The following is a 13,164-nucleotide window of genomic DNA, read 5'->3' on the forward strand; positions in this document are numbered from 1 at the left end:
GTTCCCCGTCGTTCAGAAATCAAAATGAAAGAATAGTTTAAACAAACAGATAAACAAACGTTTTCTCAGTAGATACACTTTTGACACCAACAAAATATCTATCTTATATATTTAAACGAGGATTTCTGCGTACAATTACGTACAGATCAATCCACTTGAATAGCCGTTAAGGATGGTCCTTTAATTTAGAATTTAATTTAATTTCCTTTATTTACCTTTAGTCCTTTACTCCTAATTTTTTTTTGAACGTAATTTTTTGTTTTTATTTTTTTTATGATACAGCATTAAAAATACATACAACCCAAAATTTGCAACCCTCTACGATCAACCCCTATTTTTGTATTGCGATTTTTATATTATTCTGTTCCATCCATAAATCCGCTATAGGGTTGGAAGATGGCAATGGATCAATACTTACAATAATTGTAGTACGATTAATTTGGTTGGTCTGAGAATCGGTTGCATCTACTTTTTACAACCCAAAAAGTTTTTAATTACTTTATATGGCAATACAACGTTTGCTGGGTCAGCTAGAATATATATTTAATTCTACTGTACGTGTGTTGACAGTAAACGGCTGGAGCGATTTGAATGATTTTATGTGTGCGTGTTCTAGTGGATTCTTGGATGGCTTAGATTCACAATTGAACTCCCTCCTAAACGTCTGGACAGATTTTGATGATTTTTTCGTGTGTTCCAGTGAATTTGAGAATGGTTTAGATTCTCAATTCAGTCCATATATTATAAATTATAATTTACAGGACAACGTCTGTCGGGTTCGCTAGTATATAATATGTATAATCTGAATCTTGGAAATGGCTCCAGCGATTTTCATAAAATTTTGTATACAGGGGATTTCGATAAATCGATATAACTAGGTTTCAATTTCCAAAAATGTAGTTTTATCCGTGTTTTAATGAGAAACAGCTACAATAACATTAGAATACAAAGGTAAATTTCATCACTATATACCGGATCTACGGACTAGATCCGGAAAACAGAAAACCCGGTTCGAGACCAGATGGCCTATTAGTTTTTTTTGTTCAAGTTTTGTACATTCTTAAAAATCCGAGCAAGGAGCATATCGTATCTTGCGTAAAAATGATATTATGTTGTCCTGGTCTCTTGTTTTCATGCAAAATTGACTAAATTGTACTTATCTGGTACTTTCACGTTTTGCGGGCACACATTATACGTATACAGAACAATACAATTACAGAAAGTATTCTTTTTAAACAAAAAATCAATGTAAGTACCTACTTTTTACTTTTAAGAAAAGTTGTTTTTGTCATATAAATTACTATTGGTCTTATCGTGTACGTAATGATATATATCCCAGCCTTACTCGATGAATAGGCTATATCTAACTCAGAAAGAATTTCCAAATCAGACCAGTACCAGTGGGAGGCTCCTTTGCACAAGATGCTGGCTAGATAATGGGTACCACAACGGCGCGTATGTCTGGCGTGAAGCAGTAATGTGTAAGCCTTACTGTGTTTCGGTCTGAATATCACCGTAGCTAGTGAAATTACTGGGCAAATGAGACAACATCTTATGTCTCAAGGTGACGAGCGCAGTTGTAGTGCCGCTCACAATGTTTTGGCTTTTTCAAGAATCCTGAGCGGCACTGCATTGTAATGGGCATGGCATATGAATTACCATCAGCTGAACGTCCTGTTCATCTCGTCCCATATTTTCATAAAAAAAAGTAGGTCCGCAGATTAGCTCGTCCAAATAAATAAACTCTTCAGCTTTATACATTAGTATAGATCCAGATGTATTTTAATACTTGTATAGATAATGGGTAAACATTTAGTAAAAATACTTACCTACATATCAACCTTTATAAAGTCCTAATAGAGTGACCTCAATATCCCAGCCCTTTGATTCAGTTATTTGTGTCCCTAATAAAGACAATGTCGGTCATTTATCACCCTCGTGGTCACGCGACCAGATTGATGACGCGTAGGCTTGTGTATGACCTTCCCAAATTATATAGAGCTCTTAGTTTTTATTACAGCCTAGTATCTAGACATTTATTACTCTTATGTCTGAAATTAATTAGGCTAATATTGAAACGGGGTTCTCCCTAAAATTACATGTTTATCTCAACCAGCAATAGCTAACAATGTCATCCAGGAAATAGCTAATAATGTCAACCAGAAATAGCTTACATCTCAACCAGCTATAGCTAACAATCTCAACCAGCAATAGCTAACATTCTCAACCAGCAATAGCTAACAATGTCATCCAGCAATAGCTAACAATGTCAACCAGAAATAGCTTACATCTCAACCAGCTATAGCTAACAATCTCAACCAGCAATAGCTAACATTCTCACCCAGCAATAGCTAACATTCTCACCCAGCAATAGCTAACAATGTCAACCAGAAATAGCTCACATCTCATGTTATCATTTCAAAAGTAAAATTTTCGCAATTAATCAATTGCTGTCTTGTGTTGCCTTACTAAGTATTTCGATACATTTTAGAAGTTTTATTTAAAAAAAGGAAAGTGTAACCTTAACGGACTTAATGCACCTTAAGATTAGCGCAAAGTTAGTTCAACGTTTTCTGTAAGGGAATTTTTTTAATTCGACTGTGAAATATTTGCATGTTAATTACGTGGTGGACGAGGGGTTACCGCAACCAATAATTTTGGTCCTTTTAAACAAGTCTAGGTCCGATATTTGGGTGCCACACGAGTACATTGAAATCGTGCACTCATTTGCGACTCTCTATTCAAACGTAGGTAAATGAAACTGGACCAGCTGTGATCCTCTTTTGGAGAACGTACGAAAATGATCATGAATAACCGTCAAAAGGCAGTCAAACTGTAGCGAAACTAAGTCAAACCCTGATTAACTCAAATCTTTATAATAAGGTAATGGCAGCGTATATTTTACTGCCAAGAAAAACTATCAATCGATTCGATTCTCCTTCTCACAGCTAACGAGACTCAAGCAGGAGATTGAGAAAATACGACCCGGAACTCATTACCAGTAAGGAGGTGTTTTTTTAAATATAATTGAGACAGCTTCGTTTTTTTTTTTTTGAGAGGCGGACATACTGTTACGTATTTACGCCCCGGAACGGGACGTAGTATGTCGGACTCGAGTGTCCGCGTAAGCGGACGCCCCATACCGACTAAAACCTCCTCTGTGCTGTTAGCAGCCCTGGCTTTCACAGCGAAGTAGGACGTGGGCCGTGGAGGACGCGGGGCGTCTCCTAAGGAGACTCGAACCTCAGACCGGCTGTGTGCTTGTGGGAACAACAGCTTCGTTCGGAAGTGTAGTACATGCATCCACCATGAACTTGCATCCTCATAAAATCTGTACGGGCCCCTTCAGAATTCTTCAGGTAGTGTTAGGTTAACTTCAAAAAAAAGATTTCAAAACTAGTTATCGGATATAAATCAAAAAATCTGTTCTTGTGATTAAAAAAAAATGTTTAAGTACATTCCGATTTGACACAAATACCGATAGAAAAATCTAGTACATTAATCCAAAGTGTGCAGTTAGGCTTAGGTTTACTATTATAACCAAAAAATATTATTTTGTAAGGCAAAGAAATCGAAGTAGCACGTGCATATTTAATTTTTGACGGGTCCCATTGGTTAATTAATTAAAATTATTCGAAGTATCTTATTTTAACAGGATCGCTGAATATTTTCAAAATATATCTCATTAAAACATAAATAATTATTTATTGAATATTAAAGTTTAATTTTATTGGACTATAAATAGTTATTATTTGCAATAGAAATTAGATTTCCATTAAAACATTTAAGGCGGCCATTGGCAAACACTTTAACGGGTTAGTAGGACATCAGAGTAATGCAGAAACTCGATTTATAGGGTGCGGTGTGGCCTTTATGAGCCTTCGCTAACGATGTTACCCTAGTACAGGTTTATTTTTATGGGATACTATAAATGCCAGGGGTGTGCCGCCGACGCCTTTACCTTTCCCATGCCTATGGCGATGGGGCTTTTAATGTTCCATTTCACTCGTTATCTGTTTCACAAAACTTTACCAGATTTAACACGAAATAAGTTATTATTATGAATGGTTGTAATGTGAGCTAACAGCTGGTTTTAGATAAATAATGTTATGTTTTAGATTAATTTATGATAATAATAGGTAGGTTTTATATTTATTTGCATTTTTCATAAGGATGATAATATGTCTTCATATTCACAGGATCTAAGAGACTCTATTTTTTTTTGTTTTTGTTTTTTTTTTTTGTTTTATGGAATAGGAGGACAAACGAGCGTACGGGTCACCCGTTGTTAAGTGATCACCGCCGCCCACAATCTCTTGCAACACCAGAGGAATCACAGGAGCGTTGCCGGCCTTTAAGGAAGGTGTACGCGCTTTTTTTGAATGTACCCATGTCGTATCATCCCGGAAACACCGCACAAGGAAGTTCATTCCACAGCTTTGTAGTACGTGGAAGAAAACTCTGTGGAGGACTTACACATCCAGATGGTGGGGATGATATCCTAACTTGTGGCGTGTCGTGCGAAGGTGGAATTCGGCGGCAGGAATCAGGTTATTTATTCTATTATTATTATTTTCTCTATTATACAATTGCAATATACACTTCGTGTATACAAACATAACATAATATTATGTACTTTAATTATCGCTTCTTTAAGACTACTCACTCAAAGATTCATTCAAACTAGAAGTCAAGTCCTAATTTCAGTAAACAATTACGAACGAGGGCTGAATGCATTCCGCGCGTTTTTTTTATTACAGACAGTTATCTGACCTGGCAAACTTTGTTTTGCCATATAAATTGCTTTTAGAGTTAGACCGTTTCTTGGACATTGCAACTTTTCTATATTTTTCTAAAAAAAAAGAAGGTAAGCCTAAGTTACTCCTTATATATAGTTATTATTTTATTATTACATTATTTTCTTTAGATTAAAATTTTTAAATTCGTTTAACTCTTGAATGTAATGTCCGATTTTAATAATTGAAAACATATTTTACAGGTATTGAAACGGTCTTTAATAAATTATCTATATATTTTGATGGGATAAGGATTAGCACAGAGTTTGATTATTGTCGGCATTTATATCAACTTTCAAAATGTAAAAAAGTAGTTATAGTGGCATAACAACAGTAGTTGGAAATATGGTATCGCGGACCTTTTGTAGATACCATCCATCATGTAGAACATTTTTTTGTTCCATTATCAATAGTTTCCGCAGCGCACGCGATGACAGATTTTTTATGACTATTTTTTTCACACCTTGGATTATATTATTGAATTTTTATTAGGGATCCCTATTTTTTTTTTAATATAATATAGCCAATATCAGTCAGTGAAGATGCAGCTTTCAAATGGTCAAAGAATTTTTGCAATTGGTCCAGTAGTATTTGTGTGAAAACATTACAAACATACATACAAAAACACAAATGTTGCCTCTTTATAATATTAGTTCAGAAGTTTATATTATATTTTTTTGTTCCTTTGAACTTGCTAATCTTTGGATCTTTAAACTGGCTGTACAATTTACCATTCGGTTAAACCTCTGATATAAATGAAAATGCTAGATGTTCTACTAAAATTTTCAACGTTAATACCTACATTAAACAGTCGGAAATACAATATGCCCATTTCTTTGACATCACAGCCACAAAGAAAAACATTCTTCGCGGGTGAAACTGTAGGCTCTACAATAATACTGATTTAAGGAAAACATTTGAAAAGGACAAGAGACACTCCATGCGACGAAATTGACAGTTTAGTATTTTTACTTGACATTTACTCTATGGTGCAATAAATATAAATTGGTATTATTTCATGTTCTGTTCAAAATACCACAGTAACCCCTTGAGAGTGTATCTTGGTAAGTTGTTGATCGCGAATTCTATATAATTGTATTTTTATATCTTGGTTAGTATTCACGTAAAATATGAAAAACAAATCCGTACATAAGCTTGTATAATTTCATTATACATTAAAAATTGTATTTAAATGTCAATTTATTTTAGTTAAAATGAAAACTCGCTAAATTTATTGGAAATATTGTACATTGAAATAAGTTTAAATAGAAAACTTAAAACGCAATGGCTGAAAACATCAAAATGTTACAAAAGTAATATCAAATATAATAAACAAAATAGCACTTAGCTTAATAATTATAAAGTTAAAACTGGAATACATTCAATTTTATATGACATTCAAAAATAATAAAAAAATCATCTCTTCTCTATGGGCAAAAGAAACAAGTTCCCTAGGTAACGAATTTAAAGACGAAAGAACCTCTTCTTTTTTTGTAGTCAGTGTTCAAACCCTTCCTGTGCTATTTTTAGATTTTAACAACCATCATTTATTTTTAATATTTTATTTTATATGATTTAACATTAAATTCATTCTATAATTTACATAATAATATTATTATTAATGTCTCTATATTATTTAGTTAGGTACTGTTCTTAAATAGCAGAAAATATTACAATACTATTTTAAATTATATAATACTTAATAAAGAATATGTTTGAAAAGAAGGAAACAAATAAGTAAATTGGGTTTTTGAAAAAATTTTTTTTTGTGATAAATGGAAAGATTATATATTAGTTTTATAACAAAACATTTTTTTTTCGCAATAATTCAAAAGTTATTTCAAAATAAAAATAAATTTTTGAATCCAGTACCGAAGACACGCCGACAACTCCCGACAAACCCGAGCGCGTGTGACGTCATAATGTTAGTTTTCACTCATTGCAGTTGATAGAAAAATAATAAATACAGTGTTTTGATCTATTTAATTTTGTTGTCATTATTAAATATTTAAATTTATATTAAAAATGTCGAACCTCAAAAGTTATCGTTCTTGTTTTGTACCATTATGTAAGAATACTACAAAGGCAACTCCTGATAAAATGTTTTTAAATGTTCCCCAAGATGACAAACGTCGAAATAAATGGTTTCAAGCAGTGCACCGTGATAATCCCCAAACAAAATCGAATTTTTTTTGACTTTTCATTAATAGTTAAAGTAACTGAATAAGCTTTACTCCGAACTCGGTGTTCTGGACATACCCGTCCTTTCACAATACAAATATTATTTTTACGACTTAGTTGAACATAACCTATAGCTTTGTCGCCGTAACTCTCACGCGATGCTCTGCAATTTATGAAATAAATAATTATATTTAATGTAATGGAGAATAAATAATTAAATATTTTCATTTATTATATTATTTTTTAACAAACTTACCTTGATGCCTTGGCACCTCGAACTTCAGCAGAATTAAACCGAACGTCATTTTTAAAAAAATCGGTGATCATAAATATATCAACATCAGGAATATTATCAGACTTTGCCTTAATAAATCCTATATCACACATAGCTAATCGAAACCAACTAACAACTCGTATTTTAGCAATAAATTTTTAATATTATTGTCTAGACACGTGTAATAGCCGTAAACGCTGTACTGTTATTAAATAGCTATAACATTATGACGTCACAATTATGGTGACCAATCATGGCGCGTTTATAGTCTCGTGATTTTTATTTAAATTTCATCAATTTTTAATTGTTTATAATTAATTTAAAAAAATTTTTTTTGAAGTTTTTTGCATTAAATATCAATATTATTAATAATAAAGTTTTAAAATACATAAAAAATATCAATAATTTTTTTTTTTCAAAAACCCAATTCTCACTGAACAAAATTCTCAGGATAAAGATTAATTCAAGTCACTCATTCACGCACGCATAAGTATTAGTGAGAGCGACAGGGATGAAAGATGCTGTGGATCCCGGATTATCCCGTATCCCAGGGAAGAGTGTGAGAAAATAGAGCTTTATCGTTCCCGAAGTACTAGGGTAGCAGAACGTGAGCGAAGATAGGTCGATACATTTCATCTCGCCAAGCAACCTGGTACTTTTTGCTCGTGGCGGCAAGTAAACGAACTATATAAATAAAAGCTTGAATAGGAAGATGTTTTAATATGACAGAACATTTTTTCATGTCATTTCTTCATAGTTATTACAATCATTCGATGATTTATTTGATTTGAAAATGGACATTGTTTGTAGATAGATAGCTATATTTTAAGAGTTATCCTTTCATTTGAACGATTAGCCTGTCACCTAGTTTAATGCAGTATTGTAGTTTATTGTAGTAGAAAATATTTATAGTAACAAAAATACACGCGTTTATAGAAAACCCAAGTAAAAGTTGAAAATACTATTTAGTTTTATTTAGGTTTTTTAAGTATTAGATTTATTTCTTATTTTTTAGCCTTAAAACGATGGTAATATCGTAGTATCGAATAATAGATGACACGCCATTGGCGCAAATACACTACGGGTGTAATAAAAATCACTTATCTTGAAGATTATCAACAGCAATCCTTGACCAGTGTGCATTGTTTCAAATTAATTAGAGGTTTTGAAGGGGTCGAAAATCAGACATAACATACAAACAGACATACATACAAATCATCATCTCGGCAAATATCACAATTTTTTTCTTATTGAAACAAAATTAAATTATACTATTTTGATCCATTTAATCATATGGATATGTTGGTTCCAATAGTCTCTCTTGAGACCGCGCATGATTCTCCATGGGCTGAATTAGACTAGATATTCTTTTTTTACTCACAGTAGTTACGATAAAAGTATTCTAAATGTTAATTTTTTTAACACTTATAACTCTTAGCAATATTGATTACTATTCTTAACTAGTCGTAAATAAAAAAAACACCCTGTCAGTTTGAACACAATAAAAAGCCTACGACTCAATTATGTAAACAAATAAAATTTATAAACGATGCGGGACTCGAACCCGAGACCTCTCACGTTCCGTGCCACTCGCACTGAGCTAAGCGTTTGAGTGACGTATCGTCATACAATCTTGTATGCTTTGTTCAACTCTCAGGCTGTGGCTTCATCTGCAGGATCTACTTTACAGTTGATAACCTGCTCAATCGCAATATTTGCATATTAGGAAATTGACTTGAGATGTCGCTCTTGCAAATCTAAACAATTTGTTATGTTTTTAAACTGATAACCCTCACTTCTAGGATTAATACATGTATATAAAATTTGAAAACAAAATTTTATGAACGATGCGGGACTCGAACCCACGACCTCTCGCGTTCCGTGCGAGCGCTCTTCCAACTAAGCTAACCGTTCGAGTGACGTATCGTCATAAAATCTTGTATGCTTTGTTCAACTCTTATGTTAAAATGTTATGTAGGTAAAATAAATATTCACAAAATCATATATTTCAGTTAATCAGCTATCATCGCTTACAGCGACAGTTAGCTTACAGTTTAGCTCCAAAATGCTGAAGAAAACTTTACGGAGCAAACACAGTCTAATATTCTGTAACCAAGTATATTTACCACAGGAGCCAGCTCGATCTGTTATCTATCTATCTATATATATAAAAATGAATTGCTGTTCGTTAGTCTCGCTAAAACTCGAGAACGGCTGGACCGATTTGGCAAATTTAGGTCTTGAATTATTTGTGGAAGTCCAGAGGTTTAAAAGGTGAATAAATAGGAAAATGCTGCTAAATTAAATAAAAACAACAAATTTGTTTTTCCTTTGATGTGTCCATACATAATTTCTATGAGAGAATTTATTGACGCACGATTTGACAGTTCTGCTGTGAAACAATTTCGTTACGACAGCAGGGTGCATATTTTACGAAGTAATTTTTGATGTTATGGTATATTATTGACAAATTCATATAAAAACATTATTTTATTTATTATATACAGAACAACGTATGTCGGGTCAGCTAGTAGTTAATAAATCATTGGATTTGTTAGATGCGATTACTAATTTGTTACAGTAATAACAATCATTATGTTCACGAAATATCCTTACACAAACAATGAATTCAAGCTCTAAAGGTTGATTCATCCAATGTACGATAATTAATATTTATACAGTTTATTCTTTATTACTTTTTATGAAATATTTGTTAATATTAAAACACGATTCATATATTGGATGTACCTACTTTGTAATGTATATTACAGCCATTGTAAAATAATCAATTGGATTGAAAAGATCACTTAGATGATAATATATCTATAACAGATGAAGCCTTCGCTCAAAAATGAAGCCAACAATGCGTCAAAAATTCTTTGCAAAAACTATTAGTAAGACAATCATTGGCCTCGAAACTATTACAGCTTTATCAATAAGCCACTGTGTTCGTTTGGAAAAGAATTATTGTTCGTTAAAAGGCTTACATAAGCCTTAATTAAATTAGTCGATAGTGCTGTGGGTTTTATCGGTTACAGGGCTATGACCTACCATCGCGTTGTACCCACGATATGTCAATGTTCTGTTTGCATTTGGACAAATCGAACTGTTTGATCTAAAGGGTGTTTGTTGCATATGATTCAAGTTTAATTTATTTCAGTATAAGTATATTATATACTTTATAAGGAAAACACGGAAGGAATCCGTTTTTTTCCTCATTTCAGATTTTTATGAGGTACCTTTAAAATTGCCGTTTATTATTATCGGGGACCAATTCCTATTGACATTGCATTATATACATATCTATGACAGTTATTATTTTTATGTTAGGCACTAACTTCAAATTGTTGTACAGAAAAAAAAATTCAAATGTTATTTTCCTTCTATGGTTCGTAAATTACAACGGATTTATTTATTTATATATTTTTATTATTTATAATATAGATGATTAAAATATAATTTGTTACATAATTATAATTATTACCAGTAAAACATAAATTGAAGGTGATATAAGATCGAGTAACATCGGATACAGGGGTGAGCGTGGAACGGAAGTGACCCAAAAGCCGGGGCGAGTCTTTGCTGTGTGAAATGTTTAATGTGATGAACACGCTATTGCTGTCAACTCTTTATTTCACTAAAAAAAGAAGTTCAAGAACGAAGCGAACGGGAGGGTTTCGTACCAAGTCCAAATATTTTTAAGGATCAAATACCAATTTTTTCCAAATTCCTGTAATTTTTGAAGGTTAATATTTTTTCATGCTAAATAATCTACTTCTAACACCATGAAAGATACGTAAACTAAGTTATTTGAACTTGACTGATCTAAGCCCTTAGCATTCAATGCTTACTTACATTCCGCGGGACATACAAGAATAGGAAGGTCCTAGGCTCAAGGGTGTCATAAGAGGCGACTAAGGGCATTTACCAGGAGTCTCGCCAGCTAGGTTACGGATTTCACATCGGCGCCTTTTTCTGCCTTGAAGCAGTTATGTCTAAACAATATTGTGTTTCGGTCTAAAGGGCGGCGTAGCTAGTGGAATTACTGGGCAAATGAGACTTAACATCTTATGTCTCAAGATGATGAGCGTAGTTTGATGAGAGCAGATTTTATGGGTTTTTCAAGAATCCTGAGCGGCACTGCATTGTTATGGGCAGGGCTTATCAATTACCATCAGCTGTACGTTATGCTCGTCTCATTCCTTATTGTCATTAAAAATTTACATTTGTTTAAGAATTGGAATTCGTTGCCACGTTGGGTATTACTATTTTTTAAGAGTGGGCAAACGGGCAAGAAGCTCGTGAGATGGGAAGTAGCGAGGCAATCGCTCATGGAGATCCGCCTCACCAGAGGTCAAGAGATGCGTTGCCGGCTTTTAAGGTGAATGTTTGCTCTATACTTGAAGGTCCCTAAGTTGTATCGGTTCAGGATAACTGCAGCCGGCAATTGATTTCACAAAGTGGCTATGCGAGGCAAGAAGTTCTTCGCCAAACTCGCAGGTGTACAATATCAGACGTCGCATTTTGACGTAATGTCCGGAGATGGATTTTTGCGAACTCACTGTAATAAATGCGGTAGAAAATGCAAAGAGAACCCACATGACCGCGCGCAATTGTAATGCCGCTCAAAAGTTTTGGGTTTTTCATGAATCCTGAGCGGCACTGCATTGTAATGGACAGGGCGTATCAATTGCAATCAGCAGAACGTCCTGCTTGTCTCGTCCCTTACTGTCCATAAAAAAAGTTTGTAAGTTTAATCACAGTATCAATAATACACGATATAGATACGATAACAGAATTGAAATCACTGACCCATAAGATATTTCCATACTTTATGTAGGTGCTGTTGTCTAGCGCTTAGGATATTCATAGAATATAGTTCACCAATGAATAAATCATATATTTAAAAAACAGTCATTTAATGGAAACACTTTAAAAGACACCATATAATCTCAGCGTAGAAATATTATTATGATATATATATATAGATATATATTATATACCTAATCTATTTCGTTTAATATATTTTTACGTAATTACTGTAGATTAATTAGTATTATTAATTAAAATTAATTATTGTAGATATTTGGTGTGAGCATTTGTGCAGCAGTCGACGTCTTCCACCTGATATGTTGAGCATAAGAGTAACTTATTTATAATATCTATCACATCGAAAGTAGAATGAAATAATTACTTATAAGAAAAAAATTCTTGCTTTTTTCTTCATCTTCATTCTTGTTCATTCTTGTGTGTGTTTCTATAAACATGATTGCAACTTAATAAAGAGGTAAATAATTAAAATCTTACCTGTCATTAAAACAGCCGCAATGAACAAGATAATCTTCATCGTGAAATATTTAAACTTCGACAAATCACTCCAACTCAAATTATCATTACGAAATCTGTGGTCTATTGAACACAAAACGCGTGCTGTCGGCGCGTCACTTCGTCAAAGGAGGCTCTGATTTCAGCCGAACCAAGTTAACCCCACCAGGGTGGTAGTGGTGATGTCATAAAGGGTGCAGCGAGCGACCTGACCCATAAAGAAAATTGTCTTTCCTACATTTGGCTGGCGAAATTGGGTACTAACATTTTGATGGTGTTAATTTATCGACGGACGAGGTTATTTTGTAATTTGAACGTTTAAATGTACGATTTTAGGTAAAAAGAGTCCGATAAATGAACAACTAATTACTATAATATGTATATTGTTACTTTAAGAGCTAATGTAACACATTTAAAATTTTAGTATTTAGAAAATTGATATTATTTAATAGGATTAATGGTTAAGGACATAGAAACTTAATTTTAACAACTTACTTCATCATCATAATCATCAGCTGGAAGACGTCCACTGCTGTACAAAGGCCTCACCCAAAGATCTCCACGATGATCGGTCTTGCGCCTTGACCA

At 33.3% G+C, this 13,164-nt stretch overlaps 1 protein-coding gene across 1 annotated transcript in view; it reads right to left on the reverse strand.

Moving 5' to 3' along the window:
* The window catches only part of LOC126968830 (xaa-Pro aminopeptidase 1-like), a 36,270-nt gene extending 23,577 nt beyond the window's left edge, over positions 1-12,693 (reverse strand). The window contains exon 1 of the mRNA XM_050813982.1: positions 12,559-12,693. Within this exon, the coding sequence (XP_050669939.1) occupies positions 12,559-12,598 (40 nt within the window). The 5' untranslated portion in view covers positions 12,599-12,693. The remainder of the gene's footprint in view (positions 1-12,558) is intronic.
* Positions 12,694-13,164: the final 471 nt, after the last annotated feature.

The sequence above is a fragment of the Leptidea sinapis genome, chromosome 1 (assembly GCF_905404315.1).
Source record: "Leptidea sinapis chromosome 1, ilLepSina1.1, whole genome shotgun sequence".
Taxonomy (NCBI): domain Eukaryota; kingdom Metazoa; phylum Arthropoda; class Insecta; order Lepidoptera; family Pieridae; genus Leptidea; species Leptidea sinapis.